Below are 21,075 nucleotides of genomic sequence, written 5' to 3'. Positions count from 1 at the left end.
ACTTCTGTACTTCATTCTTAAGTGCTCCCAGTGCAGCAGCAACCTAAACCAACCCTGTTGCATTACTAGAGCACTGCTGCCTGCTCCTTTATGAGTCTCATGCTGCTCCACAGCCGTTTCCCGGCTCCCTATAGCCCACCTGCTCCCCACAGCCCCAGCTGCAGCTCATAAACTTATCCCAGGCACCAGGTGAGAATTGGTCCCAGCCTCCTGCAATTGCTGCTTCAGGGCATCAGGTGAGGCCTCTGTGCTAGCCCCACCTCACTCACTTGCATGAAGACTCCTATGACCCACCTCCAGAGAGAAAAACCAAGGGTGGCAACCCAGAATTTTAATTCCTTTTGCTGGTTGTCAGCATCTTAAAATCCTTGCAAGAGTCATTTTGGTAGCTGATGAACTACTGCAGCTTCTGCAGTTATGTACATGGAACTTTTAGGTTGAGCTATTGCCACTGTTATCACAGGCTATCTGAGAAATCAGAGCAATTGTACTGGTCATAACACACTTTTTGTAATCTTTGTAAAAATATTCCTAATATACAAAGCAATAAAATGCAGTCAGTGATCAAAGTTCCAAAGATGCAGATTGTGCTTTTACTCAGTATGCCAGGCTGTGAAACCACCCTTTCTTAAATGAAATTTATGTAAATAAGACTGTCAGTTCCTTGGGTTTTCTGACAAGGGAATGGTCTAATACTTACAAGGAAAATCTAGAAGCTGGCAGGATTTCGATTTAACAGTTAATACATTATACTGACCTGGATAGGATCTCAGCATTGTATTGAATGTGACTTCTTCCAGTTAATGGTACCAAAGTAACTACCAAAGTGCTCCCCAGAGTCTCCTTCCAGGTTGCTGCACCAAGTTTTTCAAGCAATCCCTACTGAGGCCTGAGCCTGCAGCCAGCTCCCCTTCCCAGCAGGCTGGGGGGTGGCTGCAGTGGGAGTAGTCCTGGCAGCCACAGAAGGACCTGTGCAGTTTCACGTGGGTGAACCATCACGCTCAAAGGGCCAACAGTTCAAAGTCCAGCTGGAGTAGTGGCTGGAGGAATGAACTGATGGAAACTTGATGAAGTCCTGCACCAGGAACAGAACAACTCCCAGCTGGTTGAGTGCCCAGTGGATGGAAGACAGCTTGAGAGGTCAGGATCCACCTGGATCCCTGCATGACTGGATCCTGTGTCACAGAAGAGCAGAATCAGTGAGCATCAAGAACTGCAATGGCTGACCACAAAGGCTGCAGAATCTCTGTTCTTGCAGACACCCACCTGGACAAGGCCTGAGCAACTGGATCTAACCTGTAAATCAACGGTGCTTTCAACAAGAGGTAAGACTAAATACCCTCTAGAAATCCTTCCACTCCAAATGGTTGTATTCACCGCAACCTTGAGCTTCCGCAGCAGAAATACATTTTATTATATTTAGCCATTTTCTTTGTTTCCTCTACCAAGTGCTCTTTATTTTGAAGTCAAAGCACTATCTCCTGAACCAATGAAACAAAACAAAAACAAACCAGGTAAGTCTACAGAATTCTGGACATGCACAAAGTAAGAATCAAAACTTCTTTAGGATTTTCTCCAAAACATTACCCTCAAACTAAGCACACAGTATCTCAAGAGTTGTACGTATGCTTTTTCCCTCTACATAGAGTTGCCCTGGAAATTAGAGTCCTCTTACTGGCCTGAGTCAACTGACCATTACTCTGATATCTTGTACATGCGCCTCTATCAGATCAAAATCTGATCAGAACTCTAAAATCCTATCCTTTTCTCCAGTACTGCTTTTTTGTTACACAACTAGGGATGTCCTGGGAAAAAAAAAAGTTTATAAAAGAAAAAATACTTCCCTAAAAACATCTGGACATTGGTTCAAAAAACTTCCAAGTTTTTACACACGTTACATATTCACAGTATCCAAGGCTTAACATGAAACACTACAGTAACTCGAATCACAATGCATATACATTTTAAATCTGAACTTAGATTAGCAATTATATATGAAGAAAATAAAATAGTAATTCTGCAGCAAAACCCAAAAATTCCGGTTCTTCTCTCCCCTCTGTCCTATTGTCAGACATGGATAAGTCAAAATGCTTTTACTTATTAATTCAGACCAAAGAAAAAGATGCGCATAAACTGTCTTAGTGACATTTTATTAAAGTAATTTTTCAGGTTTCATGCTCCCCCCACACACATATGTGCAAATTTCTTCTGCTGGCACTAAGCCACAGACCAATTTTGACATGGAAAACAGCTGTAGGAAAAAGAAACTCAGAAATTATCTTATAAATGGACACATAATACATTACAGTGATCCCTTTAGTAGTCAAATGGTTCATGACCATTATATTTTATGTAATATCACAAATGCACAAAATATGCTTTCTATATGATTGCAAAAACAGCAGCACTCTGGAGCCAAGTGCATGACTTAATATTATAATAATGAGTCTACTTCAGTGTAGTGGATTTTAATAAGACTTTAATAATACTGGTATGAAGCCAAATTGCATAATGTCCCAACATATGAAACAAAGCTTTTGTAGAGAAAATAAAAGCTCATTGAAGTACAACCACGTTTAAAAAACCAAAATAAAACAAAAAACAACAAAACAAACAACCACCAATGTTATCTAAACAAAGCCATTAGGCATACTTAATTTTTAAAAATCAAATTAGAGAAAATGAACTCAAATCTATTCCCAGATCTCAAGATAAAATTTAAAAGGATATTATTTTAGGCAACATTTATGAAAATGAAGGTACTATGTCAGCACTGGGAAACAAGCTAACACCATAATTACATCTTTTGGCACAGAGAGGGATATGGGTTGAATATCTCCAATTTCTCTCAAAGGACAAAAAATTATTCAGTTACCTTACAGGTGGGGTTTAAGACTGAGCTATGTAGGATTATCTAAGAACAGCTTAGACCAGTAAATTTATTTTCTTTTACACATGAAAACAAATTCAGTGTAAAAGTCCCAGAGGTAAAGCACCAAATTATTTGCTCCCTCAAGCCTCTTCAATTCTGGAGTCTTGAGGAAAACAAGGATTTGAAATCACCTGTAAAGCTCACTCAGGCATGGACAATTCTCAGAACAGCTTTCTCTCTCAACCCTCCCCAGGTATGGCAATGTCAGATAGCAATTAAAAGAAAAATCAGCATTTCATTTGCTGGGCAACAAGCAGAATAGCACACATTCCTAAAGCTGTAAAACCTTTAAAATATTTTAGTGTTATGCTAGTTGGAAGATTACAATTTGTATGGATAACATTTTTTGTTCTTTATTAGGGTCAACTGTGAAGACCCACATATCCAACAGAGAGATCAACATCTATTAGCATATTCCACCATACTACTGGTTACAAGTTGTGCTGTTAAACTGAGGCTAAATCTATGCTGACAGCCCATCAGAGCATGTGGTGATAAATACAGGAAGAATCAGAACAGTTTTCTTTATTTACATTGTTTCATCTATGTGTCTCCACTTTTTAAGCAGTTTTGATAAAGGCATAAACATTTTTCAAGTAGATTTAGATTCCACACGACAAGATGAAGTGAATAGGACTTAGATTTCTTATAAGTCTACTTTAGCTACAGAAACCATTAAAAAGTTGCAAGTAATTTTAAGATGAAAGGCATTAGCAGCTTTTTAGAAAAGGATAATCATACTCTTCTAAAGACTTAATGACACATAATTCACAGAAGCTTTTGACTTGGTCTGCTGTTAATTGAATCAAAGTCAATGATGATCTTGTTACACTTTGGCTTGAATTCCCTAAAAAAAAAGAAAAATACAGATATTAGTTAGTGAGTAGTTAAAACATTTTGCTTGCTTTAGTTCTAGCTAAATTTTTGAAGGAATAAAAAAATCCCAAAAAACACATCCTTGGATTCTTGTAGTTTTCTTCTCTATGGGAGCCAATTATAGTGCACCACACTGAGAGAATCCTGGACAAGAAAGACTAAGACAAAGAGACACATGGGGTGGGTTACCCTGTACATTCTTCAGCTATTGGAATTTATAAATTACCCAGGAGTCAAAGGACTTCTACCAACTTAGCTGCAGGTGGTGGCATAATGTTACCAGGTCTGTGATTTTTGTTCATATATATTAATATTTCAAATATTTTTAATATATATTTAAAGATCTAGGTACAGATATAGGTATACAGAAAAAAATGCTTAAATCATCTGTAAATGTATGCATATAAAAAAAGATATGTGGAATACATTTTGATAATATTGATATTTTGATCAATTTTTTCCTGCCAAGTTTTAGAAAAACACTTTCAAGCTTTGTGTCAGCATAATAGAATATTTTTTGTGGAAGGGGAATAGATCACATTATGCCATACTGGGTAAAACCCAAACTAGTTAAGAGGGAATAATTTAAAAATTGTAACTTTAGAACACTAAAATTAATACTGCTGCAAAATGTTTCCTTTTATTATCATTACAGCATCTGCTACAGCAATTAGCAAGGAAGGTATACAGGGACTGAGCATATATTTTCCACTCTACCAGTAAACAAAAGATTATGCAAATAGTGTGGATTTAGTGCCTAATTAAGTTCTGCAGTTCAGTTCAAGAGATTCATTAAGTACCACCTACATCCTCAGCAATCGATACAAGGATAAGTAACAGTCAACGCAGGAAAGCACATGCTGCTGACCACAGAAACTCTGAATGCTTTGTTCTGAATAGCAACCTGAAATGCAAGAAACATTTCTCACCTTGGAGAAGTTACAAGATTTGACTTGCAAGAGAATGATATATGCTTCTTAGTCAAATAGTCTTAGCAGACAGGAAATACACCAAAGGACTAAAACTGAATTTCAAGTAGGACATAAGGAATATGTTATGCTGTGTTTTTCCATGGATGTTTCTTAGCCCAGTAGGTATCTTTCATCCTAAAATTTTATCTGTCAGAATTGTTATGTTTGCAAATTTTTCAAAGTCTTTATATTAATAGTGTAAAACTTTTTAGAGTTGCAAAGCCTCCCTGACTACATAATTAGCCTCACCCACAGCATGCTGCTCCCATCAAACTCGCTGTTGAACAGATTGTCTTTAGGTATCTCTGTCAGTGTCTTTATAAACCCCACTCTTGAAACATTTTTCAGGTTATCATTACTCTAAGGCAAATATTCCAAGTTTTACCCTTTTCTCACCTAAAAGCTGACCAAAGAAGATGAACAGCTATAATTACTAGAATTAATTATGGGCGGCTTGTTTGAGACTTTCCCAAATTGACAGCAACAAAAAGACACTGAAGTGTCAATAAAGATGGAGTAATCCACAAAACCAACGAAAAATGAGTTGGTTGTTTCAGTCCAACACATATGATCACAGGATAATTCAGGTTACCCACGACTTCAGGAGATCATTTAGCCCTACCACCTGCCCAAAGCAGGGTCAAGGAAGATTCTCTCGAGTACAATGTAATAAATAATCACCCCCTTGGCGATTTCGCTTGCATTCCAGTAACAAAATGTGTCATGGACCATTTTCTCATACAAACGTTTCAAAATTGAACTATGACCATACACAAGACAAAAGAATGGTGCAACAGTCCTTCTACAGAGCAAGCCATCTAAAAACACTACAGAGGAACAAAATGCTCCATGCTGTAAGAAGAAGAACATTTGCCCTAAAGTTGGTATCTTTCACATCCCCCTTTTTTCCATTCTAGAGTAAAAATAAAGTTAATTTTCTCACCTATATATAATACCTGCCAAATCAAACATCCGCCGTGCAGCTGTCATTTCTGTAGTGTCATGATACTTGTCAGACATGAAAATAACTTCCTTTATGCCTAAAGAAGTCACACAGAAAAAATGTTAGAATTACACTGAAAAAAATAGTAATGTCTGGTGCACAAAATCAGAAGTGGCAGCATTCATCCACATGCTCTACAACTCCTTGGTACACCTCTACTCACAAATGTATGCTGTGTAAAATTGCTGAAAGATCTTTGCCTAAATCACTTAGGAAGGGGAGAAATATAAAGGCTTCAAAAGAGAATTCACAAGCATTTCATAGCTGATCAACATCTTCCTGTGTTTGCCAGACAGCATGAATATAAATACATTGCAATTTAGCAGTGACCTAAGTGCATAAAGAAAAGGATGAGTGACTACATTGAGAACAAGCAGCCAATCTACCTCGAAGACCATTTGATTTTGAGTCTCTAAGTAGGAGAACTGTATGAAGCACAAATACAGACTACCATCATCTTTCCCTCTTCACCTGTGGCAGCAGCTCTCTGGCCACAGAGAGCAACAGGCACAACTTTCCCAGGCATTGTCCTGGGGAAGGCTGTGAGAAGATCAGAGAAAAGAATGATAGATAAACAATTCTTATCTTCACTTGCTGCACCTGTTGTTGTGAACATAAGGAATATGTTATGGAGATTTGTTTACCAAAGGGTGACTTCTTAATTGGCCAATGGTGATGGTGTTTAATTGAAGGACCAATTAGGTAAAACTGTTATCGGACTGTCTGTAAGGGTGATGGGTTGTGAACGAGTACAGTATAATAAAGTGATGGATCAGCCTTCTGCACTCATGGAGTCAATGCTGATTATTACTTGGCCGGGGACGCGTGCTACGACACTCACCCCTCTTGATTGCAAACCATACTTAACCAAAATAAAGAAGTTTTCTGTTTACTGCTTTCTTCCTATACTCCTGTGGCCATTAGTAGTGAGAGACACTCCCCAGAATAGCAACCCATGCTGGGACTGCATGACTTTACTCAGTGAGCAAAATACATGTTACTTTAAGCAGAGATTTTTACAAAACTGAAGCCTGCTGCAGATACTCCCTAATCTCAAAAAAGGAGACACATTTAGGTCAGCACACTTGCTGCAGTGGCACAGATTTATAATAATTGTAATGAAAGACATAATTAAAGTAGGATCATAGAAATCTTATGACATTTATGAGCAAAGATATTTTAAAATCTTCAAATATCTACTATGCATCACATTCAAATTAAAATTTCATGTATATATTCCCAACAGACCTTTTGTCATGCAGAAGTTTATTTCTTTCTGCCCTACTCTATTCAATGTGCCAGAGCACAGTAAAATTGACAGTAATTATATGCAAAGCCTCTGTTGTTCTTTGGCAGCTCCTGGTCTAAGAAGTTACAAACCTAAATTAGAAGCACATTTAGAATCACAGTAGATGCAATTAGCACTGGAAAAATTTGGCACCATTCAGATGCAAAAAACCCCCACAAGTAGCATCTTCTGAGGTTGACAGTGCAATTAATTTAGATCTAACATCAGCAATTAAACATCAAATACATCTATTAGAAGATGCCAATGAGCAGGCAGCATTGCAACCCTGAAAAAGTAAGCTGGCACTACTGCTTACCTGCCTGGATGATGAGCTTTGCACATTCATTACATGGAAATAAGGCAACATACATGCTGCAGCCTTTCACATCAGCTGAGTTTTTGTTCATGATGGCATTCAATTCGGCATGGCACACTGATGAAACAAGGGAAGAAACAATTAATAGTACTGATCATTAAAATAAATTGGTCAAACTAAAATTAAAGTGTTACAATATAACTGCTTGCATTATTTTCAAAGGCAAATAGCTTGCACAGCTTATCATAAAGGGCAGAGAAAGAAATAAAAGCAGAAATACCAAGATCAATGAAGGTCAATTGTTCTGACCAGGCTGCTGATTAGTAATGATATCATTAAGTGCATTAGCACTGCCATTTGCTAACACCTATTGCAGGCAACAAAGCCGTAGGCTCTGGGCCAAGCCATTGCAACCACCCTTAGTGAAGCAATATCTCACAACTTCACAACTCTCTGGAGTATCTAACTGCCAGTATAAAACAGCTCATTTATGTGTTTACATGCACAGATAGGAACAGTCTTATGGTTGCAGAAGCGTGCTGTGCACTCTTAAAGGCAGCAGAATCGCCAAGTAAAACCAAGCAACTCTGTCCTCTGGGTCTCAGAATGGCTCAGCATTGCTGCAGGATTCTCCCACCCCCAGAATACACAAGATACACTCGGCCATAAAAACATCCAGCTTCAATATTAGAGTGACTTTACTGCTCATTAAAAGGCGCCAGACTTCGTAAGCAGGAAAACAAAGTCCTGTATTTCTCCATGGATTTGGGATAGGCCAGGTAGCAATGGACCATCCTGCCTTACTCCACCATAACACAATAGCACTTTCAGGACTGACAGCACCAGTGTTTATAATGTACACATGAGCAGATTATCTAACGTGTTACCAATACAGCTGAGAAGAGCACAGTTTCTGTGTTGGCCACAATCAAGCTCTGAAAAAAAACCATCATGATCTCTGTGAGAACTTCCTGTTTACTCCTAGGAATAACAGCAAGTTGCATAATTTATATACCTACCTACTAAGAAACTGCCTGCTGCCCTGACTTCCTAAACAGATGCTGAAGTGTGGTGTGGGTTTAAGATCATTTAGAGACCTGCATGTGCAGACAACTTGAAGAGGTTTTCCACTGCTTGTTTTGAAGAACAGATTTTTTAAAAAGTAGTTTTTTTCTCCCTTGTGCCCATGTGCCCATGAAAATTAAAACAGACCAAGTTTCACAGCACAACTTCATAGCAAATTTGGTGCTATATGCTGACCTCTGGGTGAATGATCTCATCACACAAATAACTGACTGCAGTACCTTCAGCACACAGGAATCATTGCTGAATGGAAATGGTTTCCATATGTGCTACATGTCTACATGGAATTTTCTATACAACAGCTAATGCACTACAAATTTACAGCCTAACTTACAGCACACAAACTTTCCCATGCAAGCAAGTCACGAAGGACTAAACACTTGCAAAAGAAAGCACAGTATTGGCTTCTACCATGCCCATGTTATGCTATCCACATACCTTCTCATAACCAATAAAGCCAGAAACCAACACAAAAAATAGGAAATTGAAAAAGAAAAAAAAAACAACCAAGAGCCAAGAGCCATCACATTAAGGCTTCTTTCATTATTTTTACTCTTTCCATTGCAACTGTTACTGGGTCACACTGTATTTCAAATATATGTCGTTAAGTGTATGAGAAATGCAGTTACATGAATCTATACATTTAGAAAATTTGTTGAACTCCAAGTACATTACTAAGTTGCACCAATCTTATAAAGCCTTTACAATAAATAATCACAGAATTATTTTTCTGGGGCTACGGAGGATTGAGTAAAAGAGTGACATAATTTCAACAACTGGAAGTACGGGTTATGTCAACAGGACAGAAACACCACTTTTAAGTTTCTTTGAACAATATATTTGTGTTCTAGGCAGCAGTTTAAAATATGGAAGGCATCCAGAAAGAAGGATATTTTCAAAGGCTCCCAAAACTAAAAAATAAGCAAAACTAATTCCTTTAGTAAATATTTTTCCTTCACTAAAACTCAGAAATCTCCAGCTGTAAAACCAGACAAGTTTCATTATTAGTACTGCAACAAGTTTCCTTCCTACACTAATGAGAGAAAAAGGTTATTTTGGCAGGCTTCTACTAACTTTCAACAACAAACCTCTTCCCAAGCAAAAACAAGATCAGGCCAAGAATAACTTATAGAAGATAATCAGCAGGAGCAAGGGAAAACCATAAATTTTGCCTCTTGACCATCTTCACACAATCTAAAATTTAGAAAAATTACAACTATCCCATGTGGACAGAAGACGTAGAGACAGCAATAAGAAACAGAAAATCATTCCAAGACAAGAAGTACTTAAGTCTACAACAAACCCAGCAAGTTTTCATTTCAAATTGAAAATGAGGGTTTTTTTTCATGTGCCTAACCAAGTATTTCTTACTGAACTTACTGCAGAAACTAGTACAGGACCAGAACCTTGCACTGATTCCAGATATCATAATTTTCCATCCATTATTACTTTTTTAGTCTACTGGGCCATTAAATACCAATGCCTCAGTTGCTGTGATTTGAAAGTATATTCTGGGGAACTATCATTACACATGTCTTTGTTTTATACATCTCCCTAGACATGTGCTACTTATAAAGGGTTATTATGCTAGATGGTTCTTAAGAAGGTGCTGGCATCAGAAAAGTATTTTTAGGCTTTGTCCCATCCCTCTTAATTCCCTCTTACTCATATTCACCCCTCTCTGACAAATAGGCATTGACCAGGTTAAGATAGGTCTATTACCCCCAGATTTTTGTTACAGACCTCCCCAGTCTTTTTTTTTAGAGACCGAAAACAAATCCAGATGTCCAAAATCCCTCTTTTTAATTACTAACTAGTTTAGATTTGGGGTGTTATGAAGTTTTCTAAGCTGTTAAGAGCTCCTACTAACAGTAACAAATTGTTCTCTCTGAGATAGTAAGAAGCCAACCTAAAATAACCTTTCACAGGTGCACAGTATTCAGAACTCTGAAAACTGTATCTTTAAGCAATTCTTAGTAAAATTAAGAATTTTTACAATACCCTATGAGGGACTCAAGAGCTTTGGTTTTTAAAAAAAGAATATTCACATATAGCTGACATAATATCAAGTCCACAACACTGGTTTCCATTCTGGAGAAGTAGCTTGAAAAGTATTCTCAAAAGGCTTCATTAGCTGAAGAAATAACCATGCAACGAGAAGTTAAGTGTGTGCTCTGACATTCCCACCACCTGCTACTAGGTTCATGAGAGTGAAAAAAAAAGAAAAAAGCCAATAAATGACTGCTTCATTACTGGTAGTATTAACTGCTAGTGTTTGTCTCTTCTCATTGCATGCTGCTTTGTGTTGTATAGCTGAGGTAGCACTCATCCTTAAGCTCACCTGTAAACTAGAGACCCCTGTTTACCCTATAAATGGTAATTTTTCAGAATTGAACACTTAACATGAGCATGTTCCCAGTGGGTTGCAGAGTCAGAAATACTCTTCCTACATTTATAAACGTGTTCTGACTAGCAATTTCATGAGAACTACAAGACTAGTCAAGGTGTTTAATACAGTTTAAAGGCTTACATGCTTGATGAAGAGCATGCTAGACCACCATAACTTTAAAGACCTTTTAAAGAAGCAATCAGAGGAAGGGCTATGGAGAAAGACTTTTTAGTGCTATTAATTACTAACTGAGCCAGACTAAGAAATTTGTTATCCTTTACTTGCTGGAACTCTGACACTGAACACACCAAGAATCCCAGAAGGTATCAAAACATTAATTTAAGGAATGCAGTCTGGAGTGACAACCACTTGGGGCAGTGGTTGATGGAGATGGAATTTGTAGAATAACATCTATTTTTTTCAACCTTTTTGAAAGCATAGGGATGGTTGCTGTTCACTTCATTAAGGGCAGGCAGGACACTGATGGTGGGCTGGCACTGGCCTCAGCCCTTCCTGCTGTTCTCTCTCTCTCTCTCTCTCTGTGTGTGCTGGAGAAGCAGCTGGTGTGGTCAGGGCACAGAGGCAAGGATAACAGCAGCAGATTTGTTAGGAGGCCTAGCCTCTTTAGACTGCAGTAAGAAAAACAGAACCCCACCCTCACTGCTTTCTTCCACAAGAACTGGGAAGTGAAGACGGGAACAAGTCAGCCCATTTATGAACAAGACAAAACTTACTGAGTCAGACCAGAGAAACACCTCTCAAAATGTGAGCAGCATTAGCTAACCCATCCTATTTCAGTTTTTCCCATCCTGCTCCAAGTTGGTTCTAGTCCTAACAGAACACAGAAGTGTTTCTTAGCAGGGAAGTAGAACAAGAGGAATTTTTGTTTCTAAATCTCCAGACTTTCTACAGATTTGATGTATGATACCAGAATTGGACAAAAATCCATGCAGGATGAGAGTGGCTGTAAGTGGAGACCATCTCCTGTAGATCCCCTTCCCAGCTGAAACCTCATCTTTGCACTGCCAGTTGGAGAGAGAGCATAACACTTCTTCAGAGTGCCTTATCAAATTTTGTGCTGTCAAAATAACAGCTTCTACAAAACTAACATTTGCCTGAATATTGTTGAGTGTTCATTTCTATGAAAAATTGACAAAAATCTCATAATCCTAACACAAGGAAATGTTGATAACAGTTTGTTTCATTTTACACAGCAGGTACTGTTCAATTAGAGTATACTTTTTGCTACAGCACATATTTTATCATATTTGAACCTGTATAAATATTTGTAAGCATACTTACTCAATATTTTCTGTATTGCTCAGAGGTTTCTAAATTTGCCAGTCATTCTAATTTAAAACCCTTAATTAGAGACTGGTTGTCAAATGGATGTTCTTAGATTACAGTGGAGACAGAGGGCATAACAGGAGCACAGCAACTAGATTTAGTGGGAAGATTTGTGTTAATAGGACAAAAATGTAGTATTTTAAATGACTGGTGAGATGAAACTGAACATCAACAAATCCTCAGATTCATCTAACAGAAACAGAGGGCACATTTTTGACTCTGAAAGACAGAATTTTGCCTAATTACTAAGAAGCTTCTGCTCATAGTACTGAACACAATGCTTCGGGAAGAGCTTTTAATAATATCTTAGTAAAACTGGCCTTCCATTTCTCTCATGTGCACAGACACATCCCTGCTGCTGTTACTGACTGGCAGCCTGGAGCCAGTCCCAACATAACAATGACATTTTGATTTTGTGCTAGAAAAAGGGCACTCTGCAAAACACTCTGTGCTTTCTGATATAACAAGGCTATACTGTTCAAACATACACAACTAGAAGGAAGAGCCTCCATCCACTTCAAGAGTCTCATAAGGAATGCACACTACCAATACATGTGATCCATGTCACTATTCCTGTGATATCCAAATGCCTAGGGAATGTTTGCATCCTCTAAGGAAAGGTGAACACTGGCTACCACATTTTGATGCCTTCTCGCAGTAGCAGCTCAGGTTACACCTGGATTTCTTAGTCAATCACAACACTGCCCCTAACATGAGCTGAGCAGAATCCACGCTTGAGGGTGTGAGATAGATACATACAGTATCTTGCAGCAGACATAGGTAACCAAGCCAGTGGTGAATTTCAAACCAACAAGTTTCAAGATACAGCAAAATTCAAGAGTGACAGGACTTGTTTAACCTCACAACAGAAGTTCAAAAGGCAACTGTTATCAGTTAGTGCACAGGGAAGGAGGAAGGGTTAACCACAGTCAACAAGAAAAACTAAAATAGCATTGCTAGCCCATGCAAGAACCTGAAAACTAACCACAGATAAATTTAGGGTGGAAATCAGAAGATTTTTAGCCATGAAACAGTAAATCTGATCAGAGATGTAGGATCAATGCATCCATCAGCTCTTCTGGAGTTCAATAAATTTGTTATAGGATCACCTAATATCCTTCTGCAAAGATCACCTCTGGGTCCAATGCCCTGCTAAGTCTGTGCTGCTAAACACAGACAGGGCCAGGGACTGACCCCTGGCCCTGAGGCCAACTGGCACAGACTGGTTCATGCTCATCTTAGGGCTCCCTCAGCAACACACTGCCCTCAGGCCTCAGTTTCCTCACGCTCCAGAGTCCCGTGACACCACACAGTTATTTTGTATGTCACAGTTCAAAGTGCATAACGAAGTGAGAAGACTTTTATGCAGCTCACCAGAGAGGAATTTTCAAAACATGAAACAGAGTATGTGTTGCATATCTGCCAGTACGCCTGAGGGAAGGAGGAGGGTTAAGTACACCATCTCAGCAGGCTTTGCATTATAGGCCTATACCTGATGACTGTTTTCTTTGCAGTCTTTTTTCCACCCTGCCCTCTGGAACACCACTGAAGAGCAATACTGAAGCTTTGTTCTGGAGAGAGCCAGTAAGAGTGGTGCAAAACACAGGGAGTGAGCGTAAGCATTTACAGCTAACCCACAAGAGTACCCAGGACCAGGTGGTCAGCACTCAGATCCAACCCCAGACCTTTTCTGTAGCACTGCAGATGCATGAAGTAGCTCCAGAAGACATCTTCCAACTTAATGTGGTGGTACATGCACAATTACCATCAGCTTCAACTAATAAGCTACATTGCAGTGATGAAAGTGCCATCATTCCTGTGGTTAGCTAATGGAGCACATAGTAAGATTGTATCATCTCTGAACAAGCCAGTCAGGAAAATGCAAGGATAAAAAGTTCAATTTACACAAATGCTGTGATGATTAGCAAAAGGAGAAAGGAAAAATGACAGTTTAATGAGATTTTAGCAGCAATTCTATGTGTCTCTGCATCTACCAGAATTTTTTTAAGCAGATTTTTTTTTTTTATATATACTTGTCTGGTCTGTCAACTGTGCTATCAAGATTAATAAGAAATTGCTAGAGTTTAAATGATCTGTGAATTACAAAATAGGTTGTTTATTCATCACAGCAGACACTTTGTGTTACAAAGTTGTGATTTTTTTAATGAGGTAAAGACTAAGATAATGGGGGGAAGGGCAGTAGTTAGACCAACTCCTGGAAATCAACTCAGCACTCCAAGCTGTTACTAGTATGCTCATTTTTAAAACATCACATGCTCCACATCTTCTGCAGCCAGAGTTCACAAAAAGAAAAAATTTCCCACATCATCTTGGACAAAGAATTCTCACAGTAATTTTAGTATAAACTGGTCAGCTTAGATTTGAGTGCCTGGAACATGCTCCAATGCCAGAGACCACCCACACTGATTTTAGCTCAGAACTGAGACCTTACAGCAGCATAAAAATTCAACCATAATCAATATTCTGTTTTCAGTGCTTTTATTTAATCAATGGGCTAACACTTGTTTCCTCACCCTATAAATAAAGAGCAGTCATACTAAGTTGTAACATTATGGTCACAGCACTATGTGTAAAACCAGTGCTTCAGAGCAGACTTCAAATTTGGCAGGAGCAGACTTCAAACTTGGCCCTATATTGGGAATATACCTCTTACAAAAAATAATATGAAATGGTCTCAAGCTTAAGAGTTACCATTAGAGGTTTTATAATAAATTGGTGAAGCGAACAAGGACAAAGTACTGGGGTTTTAAGAAGTCAAAAATATCGAACTGATGAATTATGTGCTGAGCCACTGCATATCATCTTTCACTTCAATGCTATAGAAAACCAGAAAATGGTTTTTAGAAAGAGCTCCGAGTGAGCTCAGGCTATGTCAACACTAATGTAAGTTTAATTTCTCTATCACACCAATTGTTAAACTTACAAGTAAGAAACAGAAATAGTAGGCAGAGATAAATACTGGTCACTGGAAAAGGGTTAGTATTCCTCTGCAAAAGGTGAACTCTTGTGCTGACTTTCCTCAACCCACGCAGGGAGAAGGAAAATTTCCCAAGGCTCTGGTTCTCTCTTTTGTGGTTCTCTGCCCTGCCATTCCTGAGCTCAAGACAGGCTCAGATGCAGCACAGGATGAAGAAGCTCTTGGTTTTTCTGTGCCTGCAGCTTTTGCTGCATTGGTGTCACACACAGAGGTGCAGCAGGAGCTGGAGTGGGGACAGAAAGACGAAGGGGGACTTAAAGAAACATAGGGACTGTTTGGTCTCTTACTAGTTTTAACCAAGGTCTCTTACCCACATAGAGGTCACAAGGCAGCCCAGTCTCCTTGGCTCCTGCAAACCACACCTGATCCAGAAGAGTCATCCCTGCTGATAGGTCCACCAAATTTAATGGAGGACCCTTTTAATAACACTTACAGAAGGCCAAACTATGCCTACTGCAAAGGCAAGATCCAAAGCAGCACTAAACAACATTTACTATGAAACCATCCCTGCTCTTCATTCCTTTTGGCCATTTAGTAAATGGGAATCAAATCAGAGGCTGAAGTAAACAATGAAAGTCACCTCACCCATGGAAGGTAGACCCACAGCACACAGACTTCACGCCAAAATATTCAGCTTCTTCACAACATACACAACCTATGCCATCAACACCTGAAATGGAAATTTTTCACAACTACTGGAGTTTATAATTTTAATACCTGTATTTTAGACCCCATTACTTGTTTTGCATATACACACACTGTAATTTCTGTGGAGACAAATACACAGAAGCAGCAATTGTCTGTGTGCACTGCAACTGTGTGCTAATGAGCTGCTTCATATTTACAGGCTTCCACTACCCAATCCAAAATGGCTAATATTTATGAACCTATTTCACCAGGAAGTCAGTCTTTCAAATAGACTGTGATTTTTCTCCTGGTGTACCATATATGGGCACATTAACGATATCAAGCGAGTGGAATAAAAACTGATCGATACTTTACCAGCTGAACTTTCACAGACACAGACATCACAAGTCTAACCTGTCAACCACAAGAAGTCTTACCATAAGGATATTTTGTGTCTAGTCTATTTGCTCCTGTTCTTGTCCAAGGTAGTACATCATCACTGCAACCATTAGGCATCCCATTGTAGCCAATTCCAACAATCTTGTTTTCTGAATTTACAATGCAGGCACCAACCTAAATAAAATCAGATTTATATAGTATCAATAGCATGCAAAAGAATGTGTCAACAGTCAAGATGAGACATGAATAGTCAGTCCTATGATTTTCATTTAAGAGATACAAGCTTCACTTAATATATTAAGTCACACCATCTAGTGAGCAGGGCTACAATTGTACCTAACTGGTGGGGCTTTGAAATAAGTCAGGGCAGATGTAACTCTGTTAACCCTTTGGTCATGCTGTTCCCATCCAGCCTGCTAGCACTGTTCCTTGTCTGCTTATGAAATAACCTAGTTCAGGGAGCAGAATCGGCACTGAATGAACCCCAGTAAACACCTAAGTTCAGCTACCCAAATTAGCTTTCCCAGCAGCAGTATGAGCAATGAGAGCAAAAGAAAAGTTATGAAAGATGTAACAGAAATACAAGTGTTGGCTTATGCAGGCCTCTCAAGACTGTGGCTTGTTGCAAACATGCACTAAAATTCCAAACCTTTTAACTCTCACCCTTTATTGCTTCAGCCTAAGTCTACAAAGGGACTCTTCTTAAAGAATGATGATGTGTTGCATTTTTGTTTTCTGCCCATATTAGCTGTTGAAATTGTAACAGTACTAATTTTAATTCACCCAATGTGTTTATCAACCAGTCCTTGGGTAACTAAACTTTAGCCCCAAGTGAATAATCTTCAAAGAGCTAAGTGCTGTAATGTACAGAAGGAAGTGAACAGATTGTTTTTCTGGGATTTTCTTCCTGATTTTTTTCACACAAAGGAAGTCTAACAGGATGACTGGATCCTGCAGAATAGCATGTTTCAGGAGCTGTATCAATCACCTGAAATCAATAATGAACAATATTGAACAGAGGCACATGAAACACATGAAATAATTGAAACAGACACTGAAGACAGGGAACGGGATCCTGAGGGAGGAACAAACTAGAAGAAAACTCCAGTCAACTCAATAACAAACAAATTCTCTTACAGGTGAGGAAAAGAAACTTGTAAAATCTTGTGTCTTAAAAAATTACAACCTAAATCTTCCAGAGGAGTTTTATTTTTATCCTCCTCTAAAAGCGACTATATTTACTGGAAAAGGAAACAAAATGCATGCGTCATTTTAACTTCCTGATGAAAAGATGATTTATAAAACTCCAAGCTACAAATGTATACAGAATTATACATGTGAGGTCAGGCCCAAAAAGAGAATTTCTGTAACAGAAGGTGCTGACTACGTTAAAAATTGAATAGCTATACACTGAAATAACTTTTATTAAGAAATTCTTGAAATTGCTACATGTACATCTGATGTGATAGGCAATATAGATTAGGTTATCTTATTATTACATGTTGCCTTCTTACCTGAGAGCTTGGATCCTTGCTTCTTTGTGCTGACAGAAAAGCTACTGCCATAAAATATTCAGGCCATTCCAAATAATCCTCTCTTTTTTTGCAGGATGCTTCACTGCTGAAACAACAGTTTATAGAAAAAAACAGCCATCAGCAAACACCACAGCCCTAGAGTTACTACAAATTGTATTATTTTAACATGCACAAGATTAAAGCAACCAGGATCAGAATGTGGCCAAGACCACATATTCACCAATATTTTGATAGTAAAACCATCAGTTTTAAGTGCTTTCCAGGAATTTATACATGCAACATTTCCTTTCAAGGAAAAGGCATCCAAGCAAGGTTGCAAATTGTATTTTTAGATAAGAAGGCTGAGATATTCAGAGCACTGAGCAATTCAAAGACAGAGCAATTTATCCTTTATAGATAACACCTTGTATATTTCTAAGGTTCGGGTATATCATGTACTGCCATTCTTCTCACCCAAACAACATAATCTTTTTTATGATGACTGTGATAACTGCCAACCTCTAATCTAAGTTATTTTGTACTTCTGCCTACAACAAGTGCTCAGTAGCTTCCTATTTGGTAACTTCCTCTGCAGGCATTAATTTCTGACCATACGGTTATCACTATAAATTTACCTCTTGTTACAACATTTACCACCAAAGATCTGAGGCCATTCCAAGAGTTCCCTGCTAATTTTCTCTTGAGATAATGTCTTACAAAGCCTTGTGGAAACTGACAGGAGACAGGTTCAAGAACTTTTCCTTTAGATATAGCATGTAGAAGTGAGTGCCACAAAAGCTTGCTTCTTTCCCTGCCCTGCAATGTAGATTTGGGGGAAAGAAGACGGAAAAAAGGGTGATACATCATTTTCTCTTGCTTGCTTATGGGTGAAAGCCTGCTCAGACAGTGTAAGACACAACAGGGGGATTTCTGCACATTTCAGCTCGAAGAAAAGAAAGGCAGACATCTCTCTCTCCACACATACATTTAAACTTTGAAAATTTCAAACAAAAGATCAAATTGAAAGAAATTTCTCCCAAACTCTCTCCCCTATCATTGCTACAACTTGAAATACAATTATAATCTCAAATACAATTATCAGCCTATATATCTTAAGACCAAGATACCCTTCTTGTGATGTACAGCCATGCAGAAAAATACATCACAGGTAACTGCAAGCAGCAAGACATCTCCTGACAACACTAGCACCGGCACTTTCAGAAGACAAATATTAGAAGGCAAGTGTTTAGTTAATCATTATTTTTATAACTAAACCCATGTATTAGAGGCTTGCAGTTAGCTTGTCATAAAGAGGTTACACTCTTTGAGTGAAAACAATGATAAAACTATACTTTAGAAACCTACAATGCGCTATTTACCAAAGATAAATTGCTGGTTTTGAATAGTCTGTATGTGGCACATTACAAGTTAGCAATTTTGGCTTGTTCTTGGAATTAATGAGTATCACCTTTAAGGCCACCATCCCAAAGTAAGGAGGGAAGAACACACAATCCTGATGTAACCCACACACCTCTCTCACACTTCGACAACATTGTAAATAGTGCCCAGAACTATCAGTTGTCAAAGCAAACACACAAATCAAGCATGTGATTCTAAAAATGCCCAAACTGACTTGAATCACGGTAACTAAAGGGTTGGGGCTATATCCTACCAAGAAGGAAAAGTGCTCAGAGAAAGAAGAGATTAAAGACATACCCTCACACCACTCTGTGCCAAACTGAACTTTGACAGGTTAACTAAAACATCAAGAAAATGTTTCAGCTATACAATTATTTAAAATAACTCCAAAAAAGGGATTTACAAAATTTAAACCATAACTGGACTTTCAATGATTGCTCCTGGCTAAGTGACACTCACAGTCATGTCTTTGGAGAGGGATAAAACACAATATAGAACTACACTGAATAAAATATTCTGGGAAAAGGGCCCCAGAAAGATAGCAGTACTCTGAACTAAGAGGTCATGAGATCTCCTTTTGTTAAATTATTCCCTAGCAACTCTACTTATTCAAAACATAACAAAAGCTAGTATTTACTTTTCTAATAAATACAGAACTGTATGTAAGGGGAGGTCCCTCAGAGCACCAACTTCACAGGGAGAAGAGGATATCTAAAAAATAAGGGGAAGGCTTACATCAAAGAGAACATAAAAAAACCCCCAAAGCCCTCACTCAATTACTTCTACTTAACATCACTGTGTTTGGCAAGACAATTCCCTCATCTCAGTGCACAAGAACTCAAGAGTGTGAAATGTGTATAAACCACTTATTTTCTGATTGAGCAGAAGCCAAGGCCTTGGCTACCAGTCAAGCACACACACAAAAAGAAGTTTATGGATTTGGGGCAGCTGATAATCTTCTTTATGCTCATTTTCAAGCTCCAGAATTGCATGAATGAAAGCTACTCTAGAAAATACTATAGCTAGCTGTAAAACAGGCAATCAATGCTTGCCTTAGCATAACCCCTAAGAACTTGTGAACAAAAATAACAGAAACTGAAAGCTTTGAAGAATACTGCTAAGAACAATGGGGGAAAAGAAAAACCTAAATTTTAGAATAATTAGTAGTCTATAGAAAATGTTGTAAAGATTATTTCAAGGGAAAATAGAGAAAAAGATTCTATTACTAGAGAACACTGCCTCCCTTTTCACGTCTTTTTCATCCATCTAGGCTTCAAGTAAGCTGTGACACCTTCTGAAAAAGGAACAAATGTCATTCAGCTACTTAGGAAAATGGTCTACCATAATGAAAATTTCTTTTGAGAATCCTATAACAGAATTTATAATCTCAAATTTTTTCATACGACAATCATGACCATAAGCTATACAACAATATTGTACAGCTGGAGAACTGAGGGGTATCATATCAACCTCCCACTTTTTAAAAGTTTTTCCTCTGCTTCCTTATCTTTGATATCATCTGCATTATGTTACAACTCTATACGAGCAGCATTATTCCCCGGTATCATGTATACTACTGAAGACAGACTATCAATACCTTGGCATTGAAACCAGAGGTAAAAAAAGGAAGCCTGTATTAAAAATAATAAATAAACATCCTCAGCTAAGGTCTTGTTCCCCAAAAGCCAAACAGGATATGGGCTCTTGATGACCTTTAATACAAACTTCCTCTTTAAATCTCATATTTTATGATCATTACTACATTAAATGAATGTGGGATTTCCTTTACTTGAGGCTTCTCATTTTTCCCCTCATATAGGTGCTGAGATAGGGTCATTACATATTCCGTACTAGGAGGGAAGGTTTTCAAAGAGAAAACGCCATATTTCTTACAGAAAAACAATACTCAGTGC

General features: G+C 38.2%; 1 protein-coding gene across 6 annotated transcripts in view; it reads right to left on the bottom strand.

The window, feature by feature from the left end:
• Nucleotides 1–2,131: 2,131 nt before the first annotated feature.
• DCTD (dCMP deaminase) overlaps nucleotides 2,132–21,075 on the bottom strand; it is a 60,105-nt gene continuing 41,161 nt past the window's right edge. For 3 of the 6 annotated variants that reach the window (XM_072928348.1, XM_032748120.3, XM_030271300.4), the window contains 5 exons: nucleotides 17,744–17,849; nucleotides 16,268–16,403; nucleotides 7,387–7,503; nucleotides 5,723–5,819; nucleotides 2,132–3,779 (listed from right to left, as the gene is read on the bottom strand). In XM_072928348.1, the coding sequence (XP_072784449.1) occupies nucleotides 3,701–3,779; nucleotides 5,723–5,819; nucleotides 7,387–7,503; nucleotides 16,268–16,403; nucleotides 17,744–17,849 (535 nt within the window). In that variant the 3' untranslated portion in view covers nucleotides 2,132–3,700. The remainder of the gene's footprint in view (nucleotides 3,780–5,722; nucleotides 5,820–7,386; nucleotides 7,504–16,267; nucleotides 16,404–17,743; nucleotides 17,850–21,075) is intronic. The other 3 variants (XM_072928349.1, XM_072928350.1, XM_012573512.5) reach the window with 1 other exon arrangement.

Source organism: Taeniopygia guttata, chromosome 4, assembly GCF_048771995.1.
Source record: "Taeniopygia guttata chromosome 4, bTaeGut7.mat, whole genome shotgun sequence".
NCBI lineage: Eukaryota > Metazoa > Chordata > Aves > Passeriformes > Estrildidae > Taeniopygia > Taeniopygia guttata.
Note: the sequence above shows the minus strand (reverse complement) of the source record. Positions and strands in the feature narration are given on the sequence as shown.